Raw genomic sequence first — 26676 nt, forward strand, 5'->3', positions numbered from 1 at the left:
AGTCACGGAGAAGAATGCAGGAGTTCATCTGCTTTTTCCAATTGGTTGAAGTTGAGGTTTCTTTTTTTTTAATTGGGAGTTAAACAGGTTCATTTGCAAATTAACTGAAATCGTTCAGTTAATTGAGGTGCTTGATGCCTGAATCATGGCACCAAGTTAGTCTGAACCTCTTGTTTTTAAGATTCTGTGTCTGTTTTGTGAATTGGACCTTGCATTGCCTGCCATGCAGAGGCAATTTTGGACAAACACAGTAATTCTATTTCAGTGTTGAAGACGTGTTCAACAACAAAACAAATACTAATTTACATAAATTTAAAACGTGTGTTGTGTTTCCATTGACCATACCAATTGAGGTTATGATCAGATGCCTAATATGCACTACTAAATCCTTAGGCGAATAGGCAGTGACAACTGTATTACAACTTTATTTCCTGCCTGGCTGGTTTCAAATTTCTTCTGACATTGCATTTAAAACATACTCTGTTTCCAAAGCACTACAATTTGAGGAGAATGTGTCTTAGGGATAAAAATATGTATGAATTACTTAAGCTTTGCAAACATCTAAATGTCCTACCTTTTTTTTAATTCTGCTTGTAGTAGTAGTAATATAGCCAATAGAGGGCATAGAATTTTTTTTAACAGATGAAACACAAATCCATAAATCAGCCAGCTGTCTTTACTTAAGTATATATTCAGTGTTTTGGCAGTTGATTTATCTTTTCCTTTTATGCAAATGGCAGATATTTTCAGTGCCATTTTCTTATAGGAAAAAAATACATTTTAAAGGTCTTTCATTTTCTAATTCAAATATCTGATAAGTTTTTTACTGATTGTTTTTCTTTTCCTCCTACAGCTTTGGGAACTCCTTTATAAATTGCAGTTTGTGTACACTTACATTGCCCCATGGCAAATTACATGGGGTTCTGCTTTCCATGCTTTTGCTCAGCCCTTTGCAGTACCCCGTATCCTTCCAATAAAAGTTGTATAAGAAAGGGCGGTCATATCCTTATTGTGAATGTTGGTTTATAGACATTTAAATTACTAGGTGATAAATTATCAAATATTCTCAGTGCTTTGGGTGCACCCACAGATCATCTGAACATGAGGACAGTATTAAAGTTTTATAATTAATGCTGATTTAAAATTTTATGTTTACAGATATGAGTACTTTTAATAAATACAAGATGTTTAGAAATATTTTTTAAATACTTATTTGAGAGAGAGAGAGAGTTAGAAAGATAAAATATATCCCAAGCAGGCTCCGCATTGTCAGTACAAAGCCTCATGCGGGACTTGAACCCACAAACCGTGAGATCATTACCTGAACCAAAACTAACAGCAGACGCTTAACTGACTGAGCCACCCAGGCACCCCTAGATATATTTCTAAATGAAGATTACAAACATTTTTCATAATCATGATTGTAATTTAACTATGTCTAAAATTTTCTAATCTCATCATTTCTTAAAAGTACTTTCTAAATAAAAGTAAAGGTTAGTGACTACGTGGATAGAAATACAGATTTTTTGTTTGTGTAAATTTTAGTTTTATCTTGTGGAAAATTAAAGCCAGCATCTTTATCCCAGGGTAATATATGGACTTTTCCCAAATACGTATTAGCAGATGTTTATTTGATTCCCTTCAAAGCATCATGCCAGGCTGTACTATCCTGGCTTGTCTTCCTACTTGTACCCCCTTATATTGTCCAGTGACACCCTCTTCTGTATTCCTGTGACAAACTTGACATTGTTTTCATTGCGGTAATGGCAATGTGTTTGTAAGATGTATTTGTGTGTGTGTGAGTGCTCACTCAAATGAATGTTAAAGTCCTTAACCAGCTTTTTATAGATTCAGCCATGTTGTTTGTTCAGGCTGCTGTATCAGCCTTTTTTTCTACTCCACTAAATCCCTTTCTAGGAAGTGCAATATTCATCACTTCGTATGTTCGACCTGTCAAATTCTGGGAGAGAGACTATAAGTGAGTACAATAAAGCATTTGAAAGCCAATTTTATCTATTTTTTACTAGGAAAAACTATCAACAGCATTATCATAAATGTTTCCTGGTTAATAATTTTTGTGTTGAAATATGTTGCTAAAACTTTATAAATACTCTTGAAGTTTCAAAATCACATAAAATTAGAAGAGTCAGAGTAACTGTTCTATATTTTCTCTGCCATTTTTCTTGAGATTTTTTTAAAAACCTAGTTCTTGGTGAACATATTCCTTTTTCTGTCTTTTTTCTTTTAATGCTATTTCTTAGAGTTCCACATTAATACAGCTCTGACACTTTATGCTCTACAATGTTATGTCATTATAGCAGTCATAACTAGTTATCTCATAGTTTCCTGAGAAATATCTATTTGTAGAGCTAAATTTTCTATAGATTACATCTGGTTTCTCATGAGCAGAACTTTTTAATGACCATCTCTGTGCATAAAGTATTTTCTCCATTTAGATTTAGTTTCTTTGGCTAGCTGTTTCATCTGATGCCTGCTAACTATCCTTATGTGTAATCTCTCTAAACTTACTTTCTTTCTTTCTTTCTTCTTTCTTCTTTCTTTCTTCTTTCTTTCTTTCTTTCTTTCCTTCCTTCCTTCCTTCCTTCCTTCCTTCTTTCCTTCTTTCCTTCCTTCCTTCCTTCCTTCCTTCCTTCCTTCCTTCCTTCCTTCCTTCCTTCCTTCCTTCTTTCCTTTTGGAAAGATTATCCAAAAGGGGAATTACTGAGTCACGGAACCCAAACATTTTAAAGGCGTTTAACATGTATTGACATTGATTCAAAAAGAGCTTATACTAATTTGTAATTCTATGGGCCATCTCCATGACTGCCTCTTTTCTCTCTACACTTTCACACATCAGTGCACCTAATAGGTGAAAATAGTGGTCTCACCTTTTAAACAGTGGAATAGCTTGTGGATTGGAAGCTTTTGCTCTGGTCTTTTATCTAAAACCACACTTGGTGTTTCTCTTTTTGATGAATTTTTGTGTTACTAATGTTCTCAGGCAATTTAATTTTGGTCCAAAATACTGTCTGTGGCAGCAGTTTTGGTCTCAGAACCCCTTTACTCTCTTCACGGTTATTGAAATGTCAGAAGTTTTTGTTGACACAGGATTTATCTACAGATACTTACTGTGTTAGAAATCAAAACTCAGAAAAATTCAAATGTTTATTAATTAGTTTAACAATAGCAACAATAAACCCATTATGTGTTAATATAAATAACAGTTTTTAATGAAAATTACTGTAATTTCTATACCAGCAAAAAAATCAGTGAGAAGAGTGTCACTGTTTTTGTAGTTTTATAAATCTCTTTAATGTCTGGCTCAGTAAAAGACAGCTGGATTCTCATAACTGCTTCTGCAACCAATCTGTTGTTGCAATATGTTGTTTTGGTTGAATTATATGGAGAAAATCTGGCCTCGCACAGACACATAGCTGGAAAAGAAAGAAGTATTTTAATAGCCTTTTTAAACAATTGTGGATATTTCTCTTTGATCTTTCACTAGAAGTCGACACATGGTAGTTTCCTAAAGATTAGTTGCAATATGGAATCTTAAAACCATATCTGTTGTTGGGGAAGAAGAATTTCCTCTACCCTTCAAGATCCTTCTAGCTCAACTAAGAATCAAATTGACATGAGACAGATGAACAGGAGAAAATCAAATTTAATAGTGTGCATATGTGGAATCCACACAGATGTGGAAATTCCAGAGACATGTAGCGTGATACTTACATGAGCTAAGGAGAGAGGTAAGGGTCTTAGGATACAAAGGGGAGAAGATCATTAATAAGAAGGTGAAAGGAGGTGTAAGGAATGTGTTTGTTGGTAAGCTATCAAACTCATTATAGTAAATATACATTTTCCCAAATTCTGATTTTTGCTGAAAAACTTGAATTTTGTTATTGGCAACAGGACAGACTCACTTTCTTCATTTTTGAGAAATGTCTCTCAAGTATGCAAGTCTGAATAATCACAATAAAAGTGATGTTCCATGAAAAAAAAAAAGTACCAAGTGCAGCTTGCAATTCAAACAGTGGCATAAATGCAATCCCTTGAGACAACCATCACACAATATGAAAAAGACCTATACTGAGGAGGTGTGATTTAATAAAACTAATTTTTTTATTGCTTCATTAAAGACATTTTCAATTGAAATGTGAATTTTTGGTTTATTGGTTTTTCTTGTGCATGTGTGGCAGTAAAAAATACAGTTTGATACTAATGCTTTGATTCAAGTTGAAGTGCTGGTAGTCATACCCACCGTTACTTTTGCACCATCAATGCACTTGTCGACTGGTGAAAAAAGTCAGTAACAGCTCAAGATTGTTATGAAAATCATTTTCATCTGGAAAACTGCCTGAAAGGGTCTTGAGGCCCCTGCTTCCAGTTCTGTGGACCACATTTTAGGAACGACTGTTCTAAAGAACACTGTACCATTGGACATTAATAGATGTACCTTCCCCTTGCAAAAATGTTTCATGCACTGTATATCTCTAAGAACTATATATGGTACACATTTTTAATCAATTTTTTTTTTTTTGCATTAAACTCATTAATGTCTTTCTACCCACTGTTCAATTTAACATGTTAGGAGATAACTGCTGTGTTTATGTATAATGAAGGTGGGAGAGTAAAAAACCTTACCCCTAAACTACACTACTGAGGAGTTTTAGCAATATGCCAATCATAGATTTTTCTCAGAGATATACATAAAGTGATAATACTTAACTTCAATTATATGGTTTTCTCCTTTTTAATTAAGGCTTAGTAAAAATGTTGTTTTGCCCTCTTCAGCACAAAACGAGTGGATCATTCGAATACCAGATTGGCTTCCCAGCTTGATAGAAATCCAGGTAAAAGTTCCATTTGTGAGTAAAGAAGCAAGTCTAAGAAATGTGTTATTTATGTATATTTCGCTTCCTAACTGACTGGGAATCCTCTGTCAGTTCCAAATTGTCATTTCCCAAAGAGTATACAGTAAAACCTTGGTGTGTGAGCATAATTCATTCCAGAAACATGCTTGTGATCCAAAGCACTTGTATATCAGAGTGAATTTCAAGAACCATTGGCTCAGTTGTGATCATGTGACATTTGGCGTCATGTACTGCTTATATCGTAAGACCTCTCTCGTTTATCAAGTTAAAATTTATTAGAAATGTTTGCTCGTCTTGTGGACTACTTGCAGAATAAGTTACTCATGGTCCAAGGTTTTACTGTCTATCCTTTGCTTTTTGTTCTGCTTTAGCAAAGTATATGTGAATTCGAGTATCTACAATGTATATACCCATCTTTTATAAAGTGCACTTTAAGAATGCTCAGAGGAATTAAAAATGCCATTGAAAGATATTGTCTTCCAGAGGTTAAAAAGTAGAACAGTTAAAGTAAAACTGGTCAAGTGTATCAAAGAATATGCAATCTGACCAATAGGTATATTTATTAATATATTTGCTTCCCCTGCTTCCCTGAATATTTAGGTAAATATTCATTTAATTTCATTTAGTTTATTGTGTATAAAGATGTCATGTGAGGGAACCATTCAAGACAGAGCTTCAGTACGTGGTATTTGGGTGGTGGTACCATTATCTAAAGTCTGGCTCCTTAGTTTTGTCATTGGGGAAACATCCTTTTGTCAGCCCATCTGTTAGTAATTGGACACATAGAGGGTGAATCTCACTAATCCAACTGTAAGAAATTAACCAGAATTCCAATGTATTAATTTAATAAAAGAAATCTAACTCAAAGGTAGACTGAAGTATTTGTATCCATTTGACTCTCAGATTCCTTCAAATACTCTGTCTACTTGAGAAACCTAATTAATAATCAAATGGTTTTTGTAACTCTAAAATTGGATTACGTAGGACTAGTTACTTGATAATAACAACTGTTGTCACCACATACTGGTAGATAAAACAGCCATCTCAGCTCTATGTGCTTGGAATATGTCCTTGTGTAAGGGGCTTGGAATTCTCATGATGCAAATGATGCCATTGTGTATGTTAAAAAAGGCCAAATCCTGAATTAATATGCATGCTTTTTTTTTTAACTTTAAAAAAATGTTTTAAAGGTTTTATATTATTTTTAAAGTTTATTTATTTATTTTGAAAGAGACAGAGCACAAGCAGGGGAGGGGCAGAGAGAGAGTCCCAAGCAGGCTCCATGCTCAGTGAGGAGCCCCGATGCAGGGCTCAGTCCCACCTGAAGTGATGTCAAGAATTTAGGGCTCAGCTGACTGAGCCACCCAGGCACCCCTGTAACTCTAAATTCTGAACTTCTTCTCATTACCCTGTTTCATTTTTAAATAGAAATTGTTAGGGTATTAATATTACTTTTCTTGTCAAAAAAAATTTCCCTAACTAGAAATTAGGTTTAATATTTTTAACAATCTTGTTGACGTGACAGAGATGTAGGGTAAAGTGTAACATTTTTAATCCCTTCTTACAGGATCAGATGACAACAATCTGAATTCCATCTTTTATGAACATTTAACCAGATCCCTACAACACAGTCTCTGTGGTGATTTGCTCCTAGGACGGTGGGGAAACTACAGTACGGGGGACTGTTTCATTCTTGCCTCTGACTACCTCAATGCATTAGTACACCTTATAGAGATAGGCAACGGGCTAGTCACTTTCCAGCTGCGGGGACTTGAATTCAGAGGTAAGACATTCACCTCTTATTTCTATTGGGTTTTATGTGTTTACATCTCAGATCAAAAATCAGCATAAAATTAGATCCTTAGTCTTCAGAATTGTGGAATGAAAAGAGTTGTTAAAAGAACAATTTTTAGATACTCTTCCAAATTTCACATTTAGAGAAGAATCTTTTTTTTAAGTTTATTTATTTTGAGAGAGAAAGAGAGATGCATATAAGCACAAGTAGGGGAGAGGCAGAGAGAGAATCCTAAGCAGGCTCCACTCTGTCAGTGGAGAACCCCAATGCAGGACTCGAACTCATGAACCATGAGATCATGCCCTAAGCCAAAATCGAGAGTTAGATGCTTAACCAACTGATTCACCTGGGTGCCCCAGAGAAGAATCATTTTTGTGGTATGCCAAAATATGTAAAGGTAGCATCATTTGTGTATAACTGACTATGTTCCTGGTGATGTTGAGTTTCTGTTGCTTTCTGCTTGCTGTCTTGTCATTTTCTTTGTGAGAAGTTGCATATCTTTGTGAGATGGCTAGCAGCATCTAGAATACTGTATTGTGTGAGGCATAGAGTAGCCAACCAGGTACTTTCAGGTAGACACCATGCCTTTGTCCTCAACAAATGTTTGTTTTGAAGTGAAGCTCCCATAACATCAAAACAGTTTTAAAGGGAACAAGTCAATGGCATTTAGTGCATTCACAGTGTTGTACAACTATTAGAGTAGGCAGTTGGCTAGGTTCAAGCAGGGTGCCTGGAGGTCAGTAAAGAAGAAGCCAGGGCTGGCTGTCTGGAAAGTCAGAGGCCTGTCCTGGCAGGATCTCAAAACAAAGCCACAAGAAGCCCGAACAAACCAGATAGGCCCAAGATGACTGACAAAATAGGCCAGTGACCCCTGACCAAATATGAAAAAAAAGTGTGAAACCTTGCTTTCAAGAAAACCCCACCTCAAGTAGTGAATATTCCTCCCCCAAGTTAACACCTGTCATTAAGTGATAGAAACCCAACCCCCTGCAGGTGCAGGTCTCTTGCTCATTCTCTGTCTCTCTCTTTTGCATTTGCCCACTCAAATCTCATGGGTGTACTTCTGCTTTAATGAACTTTCTTGTGTTGCTCATGTGCTGTGTTGTGCTTGTCCTCGAATTCTTTGTGGTGACAAGACCAAGAGCCTTCAGCCACATCTTTGGGACATGTTGGGTCGAGGCCTCAGGACCTGGAGTCTCCCGTTTCATCCATCTACACAACCATCACCTCTGTCTTGTTCAAAGCATTCTCATCACCACAAATAAAACCTCACACCCATTAAGCGGTTACTCCCTATTCCCCTACCAGCCCTCAACAATTTTGTATAACGACACATGAAGCTGTTTCTACACAGAAAATCATGTGTTCAGAAACATACCAACTTGATGTTATCAACTGCTATAAGTTGAATATTTTGTAAACATGAATAGAAACTTGTTTTATAGGAATTGAGGAAAGTCATATTAATGTGTAGCTTTTCAATCTAGGGAACATTTGAACTTGAGAGTTTTTAGAGAGAACATCCAAGCTGTGTTTTGATCTACTCTAAGAAGTGCCTTGCATGCTTTTGACTTGAAATGGGAAATAAGAAAGCATTTGACTAGATAGAGGATCAAATCAGGTTTATACCCTATAGCTTTATTTCCACCCTGGTATTGAATCAGAAGGTTTGGACCTTTGTTAGGTAATATCTTTGCTAATGGAGCAAGTGCTTTTCTCAAATTCTTCCATTCACTGAAAGTAAGATTGTACTTGTGTGACACTCAAATTAAGGCACTAAATGTTGATGTTTGTTATTCATTTATGATGTTTGTCATCCAATCTCTCTCTTTCACCATGTCCTATTCTTGTTTTATGATTTGTTTCTGCCTCTCCAACAGAGCCCAAGACCTTAATTCCATCTCTCTAGAGTCTTATCTAATGTTCAGAACTAACCCAACTAGACTCATCCAAAAGTCAGCACCCCCTCACCACGACACCTACTACTGCCGTGACCTTAACTTTTTAAAAAGAATTCACCTTTCTTTTTTAACTTTTTTGTTTTTTTAAACAAATGTGTGTGGGGAGGATATTTTATCTAGCATTTCTGTATGTGTGAGTCAGAAGGGGGCCCTTCTTAGGATCTGCTAATTTCACCATAGTGGTCAGAAACTCTCCAAATCAGAAATTGATCCAAATTCTCACTCTTCCAACTTTCACTCTCTGGTACCGAGTAGATTCAAATAAAATTTTGGACAGATTTTTTACCATTCAGACTCTCACTATTTGCCAAACAAAACTCAAACTTATGTGGGAACATAGTATGTCTTACTACCTGAATTTGTGCTGGATTTGGATAGCAAGAGATACCTATAATTCTTTACTCAGCCATAGTGATTTTTTAAAAATGCTTATTTATTTGGGGGAGGGAAGAGAGAGAGAGGGAGAGAGAGAATCCCAAGCAGGCTTCACGCTGGCAGCCACAGGGCTCGATATCATGAACTGTGAGATCATGACCTGGGCCGGTATCAGGAGTCGGACACTCAACTGACCGAGTCACCTAGGTGCCCCAGTGATTTTTTCTTTACAGGCAAATTTGATCATATCCCTTTCAGACCTAAAATTTTCAGCGGCTTTCCATTGCATTTAAAATAGAGTTCATATCCTTAGCATGCCCTACCACACTGTTTGTTATCTGGCTTTGCCAGTTTCTCCAAACCCACTTTATCCCACCGTCCTCACTCACTCTAGTCACACTGGCCTTGCCTTCAGGGTCTTAACTGTGCTGTTCTTTACTAAGGACTTTTTACTGCCTTTCCTTTTGCCCAAAACGTACCAGCCATCCCCCCTCCTCCCACCAGTCTTCCACCTGGCTAATTCCTTAATTATCTTTAAGCATTAACCTAAATACCGCTTTCTCAGAGAAGCCTTCTCTAAACACCTAGCCCACATGATTATCTCATGTTGCCATTTATACCTCCTTAGCACTCAGCATGATTATAATTTCATTTTTATTTGTGTTTGTTTGAGGTGTATTTCTCCTTTAGCCCAGAGGTGGCAAACTCTTTGGGCTTTTGGAAGCATGCACATTTTCTGTTGCATATTTTTATTTGATTTTTTTTTTTTAAACAATGCTTTAAAAACAAAAACCGTTCTTAGTTTGGATTTGGCCCTGGGCTGTATTTTGCAAACCTTTGCAGTAGGTTGTAAGCTCCTCAAGAGCAGGAATCTTGTCTGCTGTATTCATTACTGTGTATCCAGTACTTACTTCAGCAGTTAGCATATAATACATAACAGTTAATTCTGTAGAATGATGAAGTAAGTGTATAGCTGTTTCTCCTTTCTTTTTATTCCAGAATTCTCATGAGGTCTGTTTATGTTCTTGCCTATATCTTGTGATCTTTGGTTATTTTCTTTCCTTCACAGTGTTATCCCCTGTCCCAACTACCTACTGCCTCTCAAAATACTAATCAAGAGTGTCAGTATTTTGCCAAAAAGATATTTGGATCTGCTGAGCATTTTGATGTATCTTCTGGGTATAGTCCATTAAGCCAATTTAATTCCTTGATTTTACTGTGTCTCGTAGTGGATTCTAAATATTAAGTGACATTTAACTAAACAGATTTCTTGATCAGTTTGCTATACATCTTGGTTAAATCCCTTTATATTTATTTCATTTCCATTTTTATTTTACTGATATTCTTAATATTCTTTTCCATGTAAATTTTATGTCAAAGATTTATCAATCATTTTTTTGTCTACCAAAATTTTATTATTATAACTTCTACAGTGTTAACTTTTTATTTGTAAATGTTACTTCTGCCAAGCACAGTTTTCCGGGTCAAACTTTATAGGTCAAAAATGTATTATGCTATAATGGAATTCCTCTCGGTTTTTACTCAAATTACTTTTGACATGTCTGTTTTTCATAATTGCCAGTTTTATTTAATTTCATCAGTAATATTCACTATGAAGTGACTGAGAGACATAGCTAATCCAGGAAATAATTGGTAATGGGTTCCTTATAACGTATTCTGGAATCCCTTTCCAGGTCTCAGCGTTCTTTTTTTCAGTTGCTAGTATTAATTCCTATGCTTTTTAATGACTTTATTTTCTAAGCCAAATGTATTACTAGGGTATGTTGGGGTAGGAACTGTTCTTGGGATTTGCATGGTAGAGTAAAAACACCCCACGTTAATGCAGTTACTCAGTTCACTTTATTCTGCTGCTCTGAACAAGGGTCTCATTCTGTCTCCTCAATAAATGTCAGCATCTCCAAGTTCCCTCTTGCCATGTGTTTTTTCTATATACTGCTCACAAAGTGATCTGCACAGAGTAGAGCTGTCTTTCATTGTGTCTCTCCTTTACTTAAAAACCTTTGGTCTAGTCAGACCTTCCAGAAAGATGACAAAATGAATAAAATGAAGTAATAACATAAAATCTAAGGAACAGACCCAGCTTCATGCCACACTTTTAAAATGCCAGTCTCAGGATGTTTCTTCTAGAAACTGAATAATTCTTTGCCCTCTCTAGCCTATTCTGGCACATGGAAAAAGGAGAATTTCTCCAGGCTTGTTACAAAGCCAGTGTAATACTGATAACAAAATACAACTAAACTGACTAAAAAAGTAACTAGTTTAACCCACATGTGGCCATAGATGCAAAATTTTTCAGAACCCAGAATCAGCAGAAACCAGGAGTTCCTTTTTTCAGGTTCCTTTTCCTAGTTGAGTCATTTTCATTTTTTAAATTAAGTATTAGAAAGCAAATTAATAGAATTCATCTTTTAATAGGTTATAGGAGAAGACAATAAAATACGATGTTCCAGAAGATGCTAGGAGACTTTTGATTGAATTTCATTTCCTTTATTGGTCTGAAAAATACTTCCTAAAATCACACACATCCTTATTCTGAAAAGGGAAAAAAAAAAGTTTGTGAATATAGATCTGTAGTCATGAGCGTGTGTGGTGGTCAGCTGCAGCAGACATTCCTGTTAATGTCAGGTTCAAGCCAGGGTTTTTCTTTTTACCACGGTGTGACATTATTCCGGAAGTACTCAGCAATGTATTTGAGTAAGAAATGAAACAGCAGAGCCGTTCAGAGCTCTAGAGTGATAAACAACATGGCTCTTGAGCCCTGTCCCAGCCTACCTCTTCAGCCCTATCGTTCACACCACCACCACCACCACCACCACCACCACCAAAAACCACCACCACCACCCGGGTTGGTTTTCATGGCATCTTTTTCTCTCAGAGCAGTGTTTTTCAAACCTGGATGGTGTATATGTTCTCTTTAAAGAAAAAAATTATTGTAAAGTCTCGTATAAGTTATTTAGCCTAAATATGTGCCTTTATAAAATTACGTGTAATCCCCTTATAATCCTTATATAAGGAATTTACTAATTAAGTGGAAGCAAGACCACAGAACAAGATAAGATAAAAATTAACATCAGTGTGACAGGTGATATCTTACTGGCACTAGATTGCTGTGGATGTAATTGTGTATTCCAATTTTGTATTTTCCCTTCAGTAACACTAATGCAGGAAATGCCTGTTTGGTATCTTGTATAAAAGAATGTAACTTCAAAGAATTGTTTGCTAGTGCCAAATAATCAGATCTCATAACTAATTAAATTTTATCAGCAGATAAGCTTCAAATGCCAATAATATAATTTTAACAAATTATTGTTGGAATTGGCAGCAGAAAAATTATGTATTTAAGATTAAATTATCATGAACCTTTACAGTTTATATATCCAAATAAGCAGGATGTACATAATATTCCTGCTTGCAGTACGGACATGATACTGATAAACAGAGCTCAGATTCTTTTGAGTTCTGCATGTCTGGCTATATTGTGTGTCCTGTGACGATTTACTTCTAATTCAGTCCTTCCCTTATTGAATTAACTCAAACCTTCATGAGATGTCCCTTTACTCATTGGCCTTCATTTGACATAAATGCTATTGTAAACCCAAATTTGAAAAGTTTGGGATCAGTGAATCAAAATTAAGAAGGTTACTGTGCAAATTTTCAGAACCTTCAGTGCACTAATGCATGTTGTGATTCTTCAGGAAATGAATATATAATATGCCTACTTGCTGGAGCTTCCTGTAGTTTGTTAATGAAGATTCCAGGGCAAATCAGTCACATACTTTCAATTACTATAAAAGGTGTCCTTTTTCTAAATTTCTTGTGTCTTTGAAGCACTTATTTTTCTATTTCATATTTTTTTTTCTCCTTTGTATTCACTCGTGTCTTTCTTTCTCTCTCTCTCTCTCTCTCTCTCTCTCTCTCTCTCTCTCTCTCTCTCTCATTCTCTTTAAGGTACTTACTGTCAACAACGGGAAGTAGAGGCCATTACTGAAGGCGTTGAAGAAGATGAAGGATTTTGCTGTTGTGAACCTGGTCATATTCCTCATGTGCTTTCATTTAATGCTGCATTTAGCCAGCGCTGGCTAGCTTGGGAAGTGATAGTCACTAAGTATATTCTGGAGGGGTATAGCATCACTGACAATAGTGCTGCTTCTATGCTTCAAGTCTTTGATCTTCGGAAAGTACTCACCACTTACTATGTCAAGGTAAGGGAATGTGCCTCGTTAGATCTCCTGATAGTTGGAAGTTTTTTTGGGGAAAGACGTATGTATATTTTTTGTACCTGTGCTTTGCTTCTAAGTAGTGATTTAAATTCTCTAGCATCCAGTAAGTCAGTAAAGTATACCTGTAAAGGTCTTGCTGTTTCTTTAGTTGAGCTTACTCCATTTGTTTATTAATAATAATAGCTATTATTTGTAGTTCATGTGTTTTAGGCACCAGGCTAAGGAATATGCATATATACAAATATATGTATCTTACCCAGTTTCCTAAGGGAGTATCACATCTCTGTTTTACAAGTAAACAAAAATCAGATGTTACCCGTCCCAAGTCCTCTAACTAGCAAGTGGAGTTACGGATTTAAAACATAGGCTTGTCTGACTCCTGAGCCCTTGCTGTTGACCACTGCTTTGCACTGCTTTCAATAAACTGAATAAAAGTATTGCAAGATCTGGGAGTTCCCCAAGACCACCCTCACTTGTGACACCAGCTGCAGGGGCCACTCTCAGATTCAGTAATTTGCCAGAAGGACTCACAGAACTCAGCAAGGCCATTATACTCTTGATTAGGATTTATAACGGTGGAAGGATACAGATTAAAATCAGCCATGCAAATAGGCATATAGGGCAGGGTCCAGAAACACCAAGGCATGAGCTTCCAGTTGTCTTCTCCCGGTGTAGTTGTGCACACAATGCCCATTTCTCCCGGCAGCAAATGTGTGACAGTATTCACAGAGTATTGTCAACTAAGGAAGCTTGCTTCAGCCACGGTATATAGAGTTTTTATTGGAGTGCAGTCACTTAAATGTGGCTAACCACCCACACGGCCAGCCTTAGTTTCCAGCTCCTCCAGAGGTCATGGCTCTAAGCCCCAAGTGAACAAAGAGTCTTAATCAGCCAAAGCATTCCAAGGGAGTAGAAGTTATTTCCCAGGACCCAAGGGCAGATACCAAACCTCTCTTTGGGCAAGGCTAGTTCTTTACTACACCGGTATTCTGTTTTTGCTGAAGATTTTACAAGATTACAGCACAGCTATGATTTGGCGGCCTGCAGACAAAGCCAATATTTTCAAGAGGGAAATGTGTGCTAAATTTCGGTGACCCATGTCTGGATTTTCCACATCTGTTTTACTTCCTCTATGTATCACCTTATTTGTGCTGATTGGGATGAATGTTAAATCTTATATTTAATGTTTGGTTAAACCCAACCTCAGGGAGATAGATTTTATAGTTTTTACATGCTGTGCGTCTGCATGTGTATATGGGATTTTCCAATTCTGATTCTAAATAGATATATTTCTGTCGCTTTATTATTATAATTCTATAACTTGACCTAGTATCACAAGCTGATTTAATAACTTTCTATGAGCAATTTCTCAAATCCATCACAGTAAAGTTTTTCTGCCTCTCTTAAAATACCCTAAACTCAAAAGTTCTAAAATCAATAGAATTATTTTGAATTTGCCTTGCTGAATTTATGGTTGTGATTTTTAAAGTATTAAATTAACTGTTCATCCAGAAAGACCTGAGGTACATTTTTTACAGCATTCCTAAAATGTATTCTTACAGTATTGAGCTAGAATAAAATATTAAGTTATACAATCAGTATAAACTGTTGGCATTTATTTAGTGAGAAATTGGAGTTAATCCAAATTATAATTTAACCTGGATTTTTTTTTTTTTTTAAATCTTTTCCCCATTAGGGTATCATTTATTATGTTACAACTTCTTCTAAGCTAGAGGAGTGGCTAGCTAATGAGACAATGCAGGAGGGACTGCGTTTGTGTGCAGATCGAAATTATGTTGATGTAGACCCAACATTTAATCCAAACATTGATGAAGACTATGACCATCGACTAGCTGGCATATCCAGGGAGAGTTTCTGTGTGATTTACCTCAACTGGATAGAGTATTGCTCTTCCCGAAGAGCAAAGGTAGAGGTTATTTCATTTATAACTGTTTGAGCCTATTTTTTCAGAGATGGAAAGACTATCCCTGTTTGTTATTATGAGGTCAGTTTTTCCAGATCTTTCTCTTCCTGATCATCTGAGTAAGAGAATCTGCAGTTGTTAAAAAAAAAAAAAAAAAACAACTCAGAGGTTGAGGGGAAGCAATATTCTCCAGATAGCAATTTGATTTTCTTTACTATAGTTATAGTCACTGGGAGGGTAATACAGCCATCACTAATAGCCAGCTTATGTCCAGAAATAACTAATTAATAGATAGAATATTGTATTTTCAGGAGAGGACGTTATCAGTAATGGTGTATACCAGTAAATACTTTGAGATGTTTTGCTAAGGTCCTTATACTTTATAAAACAGCCAGTTTTTTAAGTTTGTTCTGCTATTATAAAGTATTCGATTTTACTTAAAGGTTTCAAAGAGCCTCCTCATACATATTGATACTTCATTTTATACTGATTTGCTAAGCTTCTTCTCATTAGAACTATTTGAAGACATGGAAATTGTATGCTAGTTGAGTTCTTCATTCTGATTTGTTAAATATCTTCTGATTTGTTAAAATACCTTTATACCTTTCTGATAACTAATGTTCTTTGTTTTTTAAAGCCACTGGATGTAGACAAAGATTCATCCCTGGTGACTCTTTGTTATGGACTTTGTGTTCTGGGACGGAGAGCTTTGGGGACTGCATCCCACCATATGTCCAGGCAAGGAAGGCATTTCTGTTTTCAGGAAAAGAGTAGGGGGAGTTATATAACATAAATCTGAAAAATCTGAAATAGCTTTTCAGAATGCTTATTCTATGCTAATTTATTGCAAAAGTCTCTTCTGATACTGGTTTTTTATAGATCTTTGAACATAGTTGAGTTCTCTCAAGTGGTTAATAGCTGGCTTTTAAAATTCACACGTGTGGGTAACTACTGGTAACAAAAATTTAATGGAGTTAAGTCATTTTTAATAATCACCCCATAAAGTTTATTGGTCTCCCCCTGTTTTATATCTGTTTTTCTAATGATTTACCTCTTTTTATTTTTCCATATATCCATGTAGTTTTTGTCCAGAGCATTTATGCTTTTAATATGGCTAATCTAGTACATTAGATTTAGGGAGTATAAATATAAACTGAATTTCTTGACATACGCATCTTAATGAATTAGAATTAAGAAATTTTACCTGGTTTAGATTCTTTTGTGATTACTATATGTTTTCCAATAGGCCCTCCTTAAGTTTTTGTAGCTTATATACTCTTCGTTGTTGATTTTCATGGACTCACTGTTATAGTGGTTACTAAACAAGGATCCCAGCTCAAACAGGCCCTATATCCCTTGTGATTCTGATTGAGGGGTTCTGGCATTAGTACAGTCTTTGGAATCTGTATTTGCAAAACACTCCCAGATGATTCTGATGTACAACCACATGTAAGAATCAGTGTGATGGAAGATCTTTGTCAAAATGTGTAAACTTTTATCTCCAATCCTAACAGTAATTTAGAGTCATTCCTCTATGGACTGCATGCCCTATTTAAGGGAGATTTCCGTATTTCTTCAATTCGAGATGAATGGATCTTTGCTGACATGGAATTACTAAGGAAAGTAGTAGTCCCGGGGATCCGCATGTCCATTAAACTTCATCAGGTAAGAAAAGGAAAACTATAATGTATTACTGGTGTTTAATGGTGCTTGTTCACTTCCAAATTATGTTCCTGGGGAACTTTTGAGAAACATTTCATTCGAAAAACAGAAAAACATGATTTATGGCAAGATATTAAATCTTAGAAGCCTGAACGTATGTTTCTAAGAGTAAATTTGAATATTAATATTAAAGAGTAAATGATCTGGGCACGAACTTGAGGCAAACTGTAAGCAGTGACAAACTGGAAATAAAGGTCCCTCACCCTTAGAATTCTTGTTTTGACCTTACATTTCACATGTGATTCAAGCCTCTTCCGTAGCTGAATGTTAGCCAACTCCCAGTGCAGTGGAGTAGCATCTCGGCAGAGTTGTAAGTGCTGCTATTACTGAACTCTGTGTTTAGTGTAGCAAGTTATATAGAACGATAGATGGTCAGGACAGATTTAGCCTTAGTTAAATAATCCTAATAGGGTAATAAAAATTAAAATGTAACCCCCAAATACGTTTCCAAAGCCCTGGATCATTTCAAGACTGTATTATGAAATTAAGAACTGGTGCTTGCTGCCCTAATCATTCCACTAGACAATAGTCATCAGATCTGGTGACAAAGACTGCCTGATAAGCCTCATTAAAATGCATCTTTTATACTCAAATCTGTTTGAATATTTTTCCCCCCACATAACGGGTGAATTATTCTGCAAGTGATATTACTATAATCTAAGACTGCTGGAATAAAGTCAATGTCCCATATTATTTAGGAGATTACTGATCAGGGATATATTATTTGAAAGTCTCTGTTGAAAATGGAATAGTATTTTGAGGATCATGGAGAAAATGTACATTTGGGAACAAAGAGTTGTCTTTGTTCTTCAGACTGGCTTTCTGGTTTTGAGACAATTCAGTGTCTTTAAAAAGAAAAAAATAATGACTTTAGGTTAAAGTGTTTTTAAAACTTCAGAATTTCTCAAAAGGCACTGGTTAATATATCTGCTCTGTAAGAAATACTCTTTTACATAACATGATTATCTAACAACTCCAAATAGAGAGATCGTCCGTTAATTCTAAAAGTTATGACAAGTATTTTATCTCCATTTGTCAGAGAAGAAACTGAGGCACAGGGTATCTGTATTTTCTGATACCATAGGTCTTTGCCCCCATCTCTCCCTACAGGTGCTCTTACCTGTTGCTGCCACGTTCATTTCCTTGCATGTTCCTTTGGCGGTGGCATTATTGCCTGTGACAGTGTTTCTCTACCTTACATGATGGCCCAACACAGTTGGGTAAACTCACTCTCATTAGCCGTGACTGACAACAACAGTGACAAGCAGGGGGTAAGGGGTTGGAATCAGGAACCCAGGAGCCACGGAAGGCTGGTGAGGGGAAGGTAGGGAACACAAGTGCCCCTGGAGAAATTCCATAATTCTGACACACCTTTGAGAAGGCTGAAGTGGACCCATTCAGTGGTAAGAAACAACCATTTATAAGCATCATTTTGAGACAGAATTTGGGTTGCCCATGAGGGACTCTCAGGCCAAGAAAAGATAGATCTGTAAATAGGTAATCTCCAAGGTTTGTATGTTGTACACTCCTGAAAACTCCCAAAAGCAAAAAATGGGCAATGTTAAGCGAACAATATTAAAAGAGAGGATATGCATACACATTCCATAGAACCCAGAAATAATTACCTAAGAGAATGAAAGTTTATGTCTGTACAAAGAACACACATGTGTGCATTGGAGTCTTAATTGTAATTGCCTCAAACTGGAAACAACTCAACTGTCCATCAACAGACGAACAAACTATGGTATATCTACATGATAGAATATTACCTAGCAATAAAAAGGAATGGACTACTGTTAGACTCCACAACATGAATGAATCTCAAACATTATGCAGAGTAGAAGCCAGACATAAAAAGAGTACATATTGTATAATTTTATTTATATAAAATCTAAAGCCAAACTAGTCTGTAGCCACAGAGAGCAGATTAGTGGTCCCTTGGGATGTGGAGATTGATTGAATGCCAAAAGACAGGAAGGAGTGTTTGGGAATGAGGGAGAACTTTTATATCTAGAATGTAGCAGTGATTACATGGGTGTGCATATTTGTCAAAATGCTTCTAACTGCATGGTTAAAATGGTATTGTTTGTTACATGTAACTTTTACTTCAAACTTAAAAAAAGGGTTTTTTTCCCAGAAAGCTAGAAATATAAAGTTTCTCTTAACCCTTGCCTCTCAATCTTTGCTAATGTGTGTTTAGTACTTTGTAGGTGTGTTTAATTTATGCTTTTTCCTTTACAGTTCTTTTTTGATTTTTTAATTCTCCAATCTAGTGTATTATGTTTTTACTTTATAAATTAAAATTTATAATCTGTGTAGTATTTATAATTTTACACTGTTGTACAGCATATTAGTGCTCTTATATACATGATGTCTCCACAACCCAGAAAATTATCATTATTGTTACTATTTTTTAGTAAACTGGGGGGGAAACCCATTTATTTATTTAATTTTTGAGAGACAGAGACAGAAGGTGAGTGGGGGAGGGGCAGAGAGAGAGAGGAAGGTACAGAATCTGAAACAGGCTCCAGGCTCTGAGCTGTCAGCACAGAGCCCCACACAGGGCTTGAACAACCGTGAGATCACCACCTGAGCCGAAGTCTGATCCTTAACTGACTGAGCTACCCAGGCGCCCCAACCCAGAAAATCATTTAAATCCCAATTTGGTAGGTGAAGACTAAGAACTCAGAGAAATTAAGCAAATTGCCTTTTTTATGTGTTCTCTTGTTCATGTGTTTTCTTCTCTATTTAATCATTTTGTAAAACACTTTACCTCCGTATTTTACCATTTTCATTAGTCTCAACATCCAGTTTGGCTTATAAGTGACATGATGAAAATCTTACAGTCAGTCTGTGATTGAGGACAAAGATGTTTTGTTTTGAGAGTGTGTGCGTGAGAGGAAGCAGGGGAGGAGCAGAAGGAGAAAGAGAAAGAATCTTCAGCAGGCTCCCTGCTCAGCAGAGAGCCTGACATGGGGATCAGTCTCACAACCCTGAGATTATGACCTGGGCCAAAATCAAGAGTCAGATGTTCAACTGACCGAGGCACCCAGGTGCCCCATATTTCTTATTTGTCTTTACATCATCATTGCTTAGCACAATGCTTGGCCGCCAATGAATGCTAAATGAATCAGTTTCATTATCTTCAAAAAATATATCTTGTGCATTGGCTTATAACTTCTCAAGTGTATTTTTAAAACGCCTTTGAAAAACTTTTGCCAGAACTGGGAACATTTGCTCTTTTTATTTGAAACATAATGAAAAAGATCACCCAAGAGTATCTTCCCATCACCCATACCATTGTACAGCCCTTCCAAGAAGCAGCTACTGCCAATAATTTGATGTATATCTTTTCTGATTTCCCTAAGTTCATAGACATTTCCATCTATATGTATAAATATTTGCCTTTTTAAAAATATAATTGTGCTACATAAAATGATCTGTGGCATATGCTTTCCCCCCTATTTAATATAACATGGATGGGGTATCTGGGTGGCTCATTTGGTTAAGTGTCCAACTCTTGATTTTGGCTCAGGTCATGATCTCACAATTCGTAAGATCAAAGCCTGTATTGGGCTCTGTGCAGACATCAAGGAGCCTGCTGAGGATATTCTCTCTCTCTCTCTCTCTCTCTCTCTCTCTCTCTCTCTCTCTCTCTGCCCCTCCCCTGCTCAGTGCACATATGTGTGTGCTATTTCTCTCTCAAAATAAATAAACTTAAAAAATACATATAACATGAATAGCCAGCACATACAGAGGCACATCACATTTTTAATGGCTCTGTAGTATTTCAGGGTATGATTTTTAACTACAGTTTACTTAGCAATTTCTGTATTCATGGACATTCTGCTTGTTTCAAATACTTTGCCTCCAAAGCAATATTCATTCAGCCCAATGAGAAGAAATATTTGAACAAGATTAAACATACTCCATTTTGACATGCCTAATATTTTCCAACTTTGTCCATTTTATTAAGAATATAATTATTCCCTATGTCTACACTTCTATTTTCCATTCAAAAATTATACCAACACTACCATACAAAGGAACTGTTCCTTCCCTAGAGGAACTATTTGCTACAAGAGAGTGCATTATATGATATCTGGTTATCTGCTGATATGAGAAAGTGAGCTTAATATTTAAAGGAAAGGTTAGGAGGGTTGGTGTACAGAGGTATTGTTAATTTGTAAACGTGGCTTAGGCCACATTCTCTAGAAACAGTCAGAGTCCAGGACTCCTATGCAAGAGATTGACAGGGTGCCCTCCAGGGAATTTGTAAGGAAGGGAGAGAAGCAAGGAAGAAGCTAAACAAAACTTGTATTTCAGCTGAATTCTAGCTTCCGCTGAATTCTAGAGTGAGTTCTGGAGTGTCAGTGTCACCAAGAGTTACATTAGAGGGAACTTTTATGTATATTAGAGTTGTATGTAAGAGGGAATTTTTATGTAGTTTAGCCTTCCTTAACTGATACCAGTGAGACAGTTCTTGAACAGAAAAAAATTATGTGTGAATGAAGACATGTAAAACCCAACATGAAGAGAAAAAGAAAATACATAAAAATGGGAAAAGTATTTATTTATTTAAAACTTAGAGGATAGGGTTGGATTGAAGAATTTACAAAAGTAGTACAGCAGTAATGAGCTAATCCCTAGTCTGATTGAATTTAAGAATCTCTGATTTATCTCTAATAATAACAATATGTATGGATATGAAACATTCATATTAAACCAGTTTTTAAGAATTTTCATTTAGTAACTGAGTAGTAACTATAGAAGCTTTTATCAGTACACTGGAAGTCCTTCACTTCCTATAAACCATATTTTGGGGGCACTTGGATTGCTTAGTTAAGCATCCAACTTCGTCTCAGGTCATGATCTCACAGTTCATGAGTTTGAGCCCCACATGGGGCTCTGCACTGACTGTGGAGTCTGCGTGGGATTCTCTGTCTCTCTCTCTCTCTCTCTCTCTCTCTCTCTCTCTCTCTCTCTGCCCTGTTAGTGCTCTGTCTCTCTCTCAAAATAAATAAACTTTAAAAAAAAACCACATTTTTAATTTCTGTTTAGGATCATTTCACTTCTCCAGATGAGTATGATGACCCTACTGTGCTCTATGAAGCCATTGTGTCTCATGAAAAGAACCTCGTAATAGCTCATGAAGGGGACCCTGCGTGGCGGAGCGCGGTTCTTGCCAATTCTCCCTCCCTGCTTGCTCTGCGGCATGTCATGGATGATGGCACCAATGAATATAAGATCATAATGCTGAATAGACGATACCTGAGCTTCAGAGTCATTAAGGTAAGTTTTTGAGGTGTTTGTGTCTGAAAAAAAGAAGAAAGGAACTTACATAACCTTGTCCTAACTTTAAAAAGTCATTGAAACTCTTTTTATAGACAAAAAAAATGACCATACTACATTAGCATTATTTATGAGCACTTAATTTGATTTATTTTAATGTAATTTATTCTGTCCTCTGAAATTTTCTCAAGTATGATAGAGTCTTATAATGTTTGCTTATTTTCTTTCTGTGGCAGTCTTATCTATTATATATGCTATCTCTTCTTAGAATATCAGCATCTCTTCTTAGAATATCAGCACCATATTGCTAATCTGATTCCTGGGTTGCAAAATAATACCATAGTTTGTACTTTTCATTGTTTTTTGTTTATTTTTTGATTTTTTAAACATCTCATGGCTTTAGGTAGCTTAATTTCTGAGATTTTATTTTAATAGTTTATAACGATTTGCTTTTTATCTACTTCATTTAATCAACCTGCAAAGTCACAAACATCCTTTTAACTCTAAATATTTGTTACTGCTCATTTCTATCAAAAATATCTTATTACCCCGATTGCAAAATGCAACACTTTATCAATTTGGTAAACTTGGTATTTTTGTAAGGCAGACCAGGGAAGAGAGTACCATGGCTGCTTATTATTTAACAGCCTACGAATGACAATGGAAAATTGAAGAGCTCCTATTCAAATGTGACGTACTTGTATTTCTTGCTTTTCACTGTTATCATAGGTCTTTTGTATCTCTCCCATTTATACTCTTCTGTTTATATGAGTTTCATTCTTGGCCCCTTAACCTAATTCCCATGTGTTCTGGTTTTCAGGTTAATAAGGAATGTGTCCGAGGTCTTTGGGCAGGACAACAGCAAGAGCTTGTGTTTCTACGTAACCGTAATCCAGAGAGAGGGAGCATCCAGAATGCAAAACAAGCTCTGAGAAACATGATAAACTCATCTTGTGATCAACCTATTGGCTACCCAATCTTTGTCTCCCCCCTGACAACTTCTTACTCTGACAGCCACGAACAGCTTAAAGAAATCCTTGGGGGACCTATAAGCTTGGGCAATATCAGAAACTTCATAGTGTCAACCTGGCACAGGTGAGCCATGGGGTTGCATATTTCAGTGATGGTGTGTCCTGACCATCTTCATCCAAGCAGTTTTCATGAGCATCACCTGGAAAGCTTCTAGGAAAAATACAGATGCCATGACACAATCTAAACCTATTCTGTCAGGAACTTCGGGAAGTAGTCTATTTCAAACTCTTATTCAGTACATCAAATGTACAACTCTGGTCAATAACCACTGCTCCAGGGGCACCTGGGTGGCTTAGTCAGTTGAGTGTCTGACTCCTGATTTTGGCTCAGGTCATGATCTCCTTGTTCATGGGATTGAGCCCCACATCAGGTTCTGTGCCTGCTTGAGATTCTCTCCCTGGTGCTCTGCTCTTTCTTTGCTCGTGCTCTCTCTCTCTCAAAATAAATAAATTAAAAAAAAAAAAAAGAACCATTCCTCCAGCATTTGGTAGAATCTTGAATAGTTCCCTTTTCTTTAGCTTTTCTTACTCTATATTGCAGCATAGTGCCACTATTAGGATGTGTGAGCCAACAAACGGCAAATTAGAGAAAAACGTAGGAAACCTGAACAAGCTGATTACTTTTGTTTTATTCCATTCTAGCAGTAGGGGGCGCACACTGTATTTGCTGAAACTCCTGCTTGTGCGATGCGGAGATACTACTGCCATTTTAACAATCCAGTCATCACTCAGATCTCGAATCTGTGGTGTCTTCAAGTGTGCACATGAATTTTTTCTCTTCCTTTGTCTAGTAAATTATGGTGTTTTGTATAGGAACATCATAGTTTGGTGTCTGGTGAAGAAAAGTCACGGAGTATCTTCAATTTCTTACAAGCTTTTGTTCAGATCGTTAAATAACAGAACTTAAAAACAGGATGTGGAATTGGGGTGGCAAACTCTCAAATAGACATCTTCTTCTAGGCATATTCAGAAAAAAAAAAAAAGTTTCACCATTTTAATACAAGAAAGAAGAAATAAACCAGAGTGGCGTTCGAAGAAATTTCTTTCCAAAATTATCCGTTGTGCTGGAATTGCCTTGAAGAGGTTGAGTTCTCTTCCCCCGAGAGAAATGGTATAGAGATTAGAGTGCCTAACTGCCCTGCTTTGCCCAGCACTGAGAGGTCTCCTGGGAAGCAAGACGTTCAGTGCCAGACTGAGAAAATTAATTGTAGGCTATCCGGGATAGTTGGTCACCCCACATTAAAAAGGCAGGGGCGGGGCAGTGATTACAGCAGTGCTCATCCAAGTGTGCTACAGCAGAGATGAGGTCTTCCGGGGTGCACACTTCAGAGGTGCTGAACAGACACTGCCAAGAATTCTGTTTCCATCTGTAATCTTAATGGTGCAGTTTTGTTATGTGCAGTTTATTATGGTTCAGGAAAGAAGGCAAGATCAGAAAATATGATAGAGTATATAAAAGTGAAGGTAGATTGGGAAGAATTGAGGCAGTGAGTATAACGGGGATAGTTCTTAGGCCATCCTTTGAAAACATAACTGACCTTTTTTTGTTTCTCATATTGACTATGCTGTAAAGACTTTGAAAGGTGAATGTTAGTAGCATTAAACATTCTGAATAGCTAGAAATAGAATAAAACCCCTATCTTGAGGTGATTGTGGGATAATGCTGCTTACTTTGGTGTTTGTTCCCAGGTTAAGGAAAGGGTGTGGGGCTGGCTGTAACAGTGGTGGCAATATTGAAGATTCCGACACTGGAGGTGGAATTTCCTGCACTAGTAACAATGCAACAAGTGCCAGTGACCCCCATAGCAATGTGTCCCAGGGAAGCACTGCAAATCCAGGGCAAGGGTCGGGAGCAGGACCCCATCCACCTGTCACATCTTATCCTCCAACACTAGGTAATGTGAAAACAAACTTATGTGTCTAAGCCTCTTAGCTCTGGGGCGCAGTTAGTATGCATGTCTAAAGAGAATTCTAGATTACCTACTTGGAAATATGTAAAAATATTTTGTTTGATTCCTGGTTGGATGTTATCCTATTTATATTTATCCCTTTATATATATGTAAAATTTGAAATGTCATGTCTTTGAAAGTATAATTTTTAAAGGCTAATAATAATCTAGTTTATAATGTGATTAACTTCTCTTTCATTGGTCAATGATTTGGTTTCTTCGAATGTTACAAACAAACTTTGTGACTGCTGTTTTCTTGGGCTAGAGACTTTAAAAATGCAATCACTAAATCAAAGTTTATGGGAATATTTAAGATTCATGACACATAAGGCCAAAAGTCTTTCCAGGAAGGTTTTGTTTTTGTTTTTGTTTTTTTAACCAGTTGGTACTCTCACCAGTTATACAAAGGAATGCCCATCCTGTAAACTTTGACCCAGAGTATTATCGGTTCCCTGCTTGCTCAGAAGAACAGGAGAAGGGGTGGTCTTTAATTTCATTGTTTTAATTTGCATTGCTCTGATACCCAAGATTGAAAGGTTTTAAACTGAGTTTATCACCTGTTTCTCTCTTTGAAGTACCTGTTAAATCTCTTGCCCATTTTTCTATTTGGTCTTTTTATTTTATTTGTATATTCTGTATTCAAGTTCTTTGTCAGTTTTCTGTACTACAAATGTCTTTTCCCGTTCTATCCCTTGACTTTCGATTCTCTTTCTGTGAAGAGTGCCTCCCCTTCTTTTATTTATTTTTATATATATATATATATATATATATATATATATATATGCACATATATAATCATTAATTACATATTATATTATATAAATATATTGTATAAATTAATTTATATATGATTATTATTATATATTATGTTATATAAATATATATATAATTAATTTTCTAAGTTTATTTATTTTGAGAGACAGAATCCCAGGCAGGCTCCATGCTGTCAGCACTGAGCCCGATGCAGGGCTCGAACTCAAGAACTGTGAGATCGTGACCTGAGCTGAAACCAAGAGTCAGATGCTTAACCCGCTGAGCCACCCAGGCACCCCGAGTAGCTTCTCTTTTGACAAGAAGTTCTTGGTTTTAGTGTGGAGCAATTTGCTGATCTTTTCCTTTCTGATTAGTACTTTTTGTATCCTACTTAAGAAATTTTTTCCTATCCCAAGGCACTGATGGTATTTTTTTTTTTTTTTTTTTTTTACTAATTTTCCTTTTACATGATATCTGCAATCCACATGGTATGCAGTAGGAATCAGATTTAATCTGTTTTCATATGGCTGATTGGTTGATTCAGTGCTGTCTGCTCCCCCCCCCCCGCCGCTTTCTATGAACGAGATGAAGTCTTAAGACATTTACTTATGTTAAAAAAAAATCCAATAGCATTGTAATCAAGACTAAATAGGTATATTATCAACATCTTGTGGTTCTTTTTTAACTTCTGAGTGAAAAGTTAAAACTTTCAGTATGCTTTTTCACATGCTCTTTGATCAGCTCTTTGTGTTTTCAGAT

General features: G+C 36.5%; 1 protein-coding gene across 10 annotated transcripts in view; it reads left to right on the forward strand.

The window, feature by feature from the left end:
* The window catches only part of PCNX1 (pecanex 1), a 168153-nt gene that overhangs the window by 133868 nt on the left and 7609 nt on the right, over positions 1-26676 (forward strand). For 8 of the 10 annotated variants that reach the window (XM_042990024.1, XM_042990017.1, XM_042990019.1 and 5 more), the window contains 11 exons: positions 854-962; positions 1849-1978; positions 4795-4853; positions 6442-6657; positions 12975-13228; positions 14943-15173; positions 15808-15908; positions 16685-16835; positions 21954-22184; positions 23005-23279; positions 24905-25110. In XM_042990024.1, coding sequence (XP_042845958.1) covers positions 854-962; positions 1849-1978; positions 4795-4853; positions 6442-6657; positions 12975-13228; positions 14943-15173; positions 15808-15908; positions 16685-16835; positions 21954-22184; positions 23005-23279; positions 24905-25110 — 1963 coding nt within the window. Of the gene's footprint in view, positions 1-853; positions 963-1848; positions 1979-4794; positions 4854-6441; positions 6658-12974; positions 13229-14942; positions 15174-15807; positions 15909-16684; positions 16836-18002; positions 19088-21953; positions 22185-23004; positions 23280-24904; positions 25111-26676 lie in introns of those variants that run through there. The other 2 variants (XM_042990021.1, XM_042990025.1) reach the window with 2 other exon arrangements.

The sequence above is a fragment of the Panthera tigris genome, chromosome B3 (genome assembly GCF_018350195.1).
Source record: "Panthera tigris isolate Pti1 chromosome B3, P.tigris_Pti1_mat1.1, whole genome shotgun sequence".
NCBI lineage: Eukaryota > Metazoa > Chordata > Mammalia > Carnivora > Felidae > Panthera > Panthera tigris.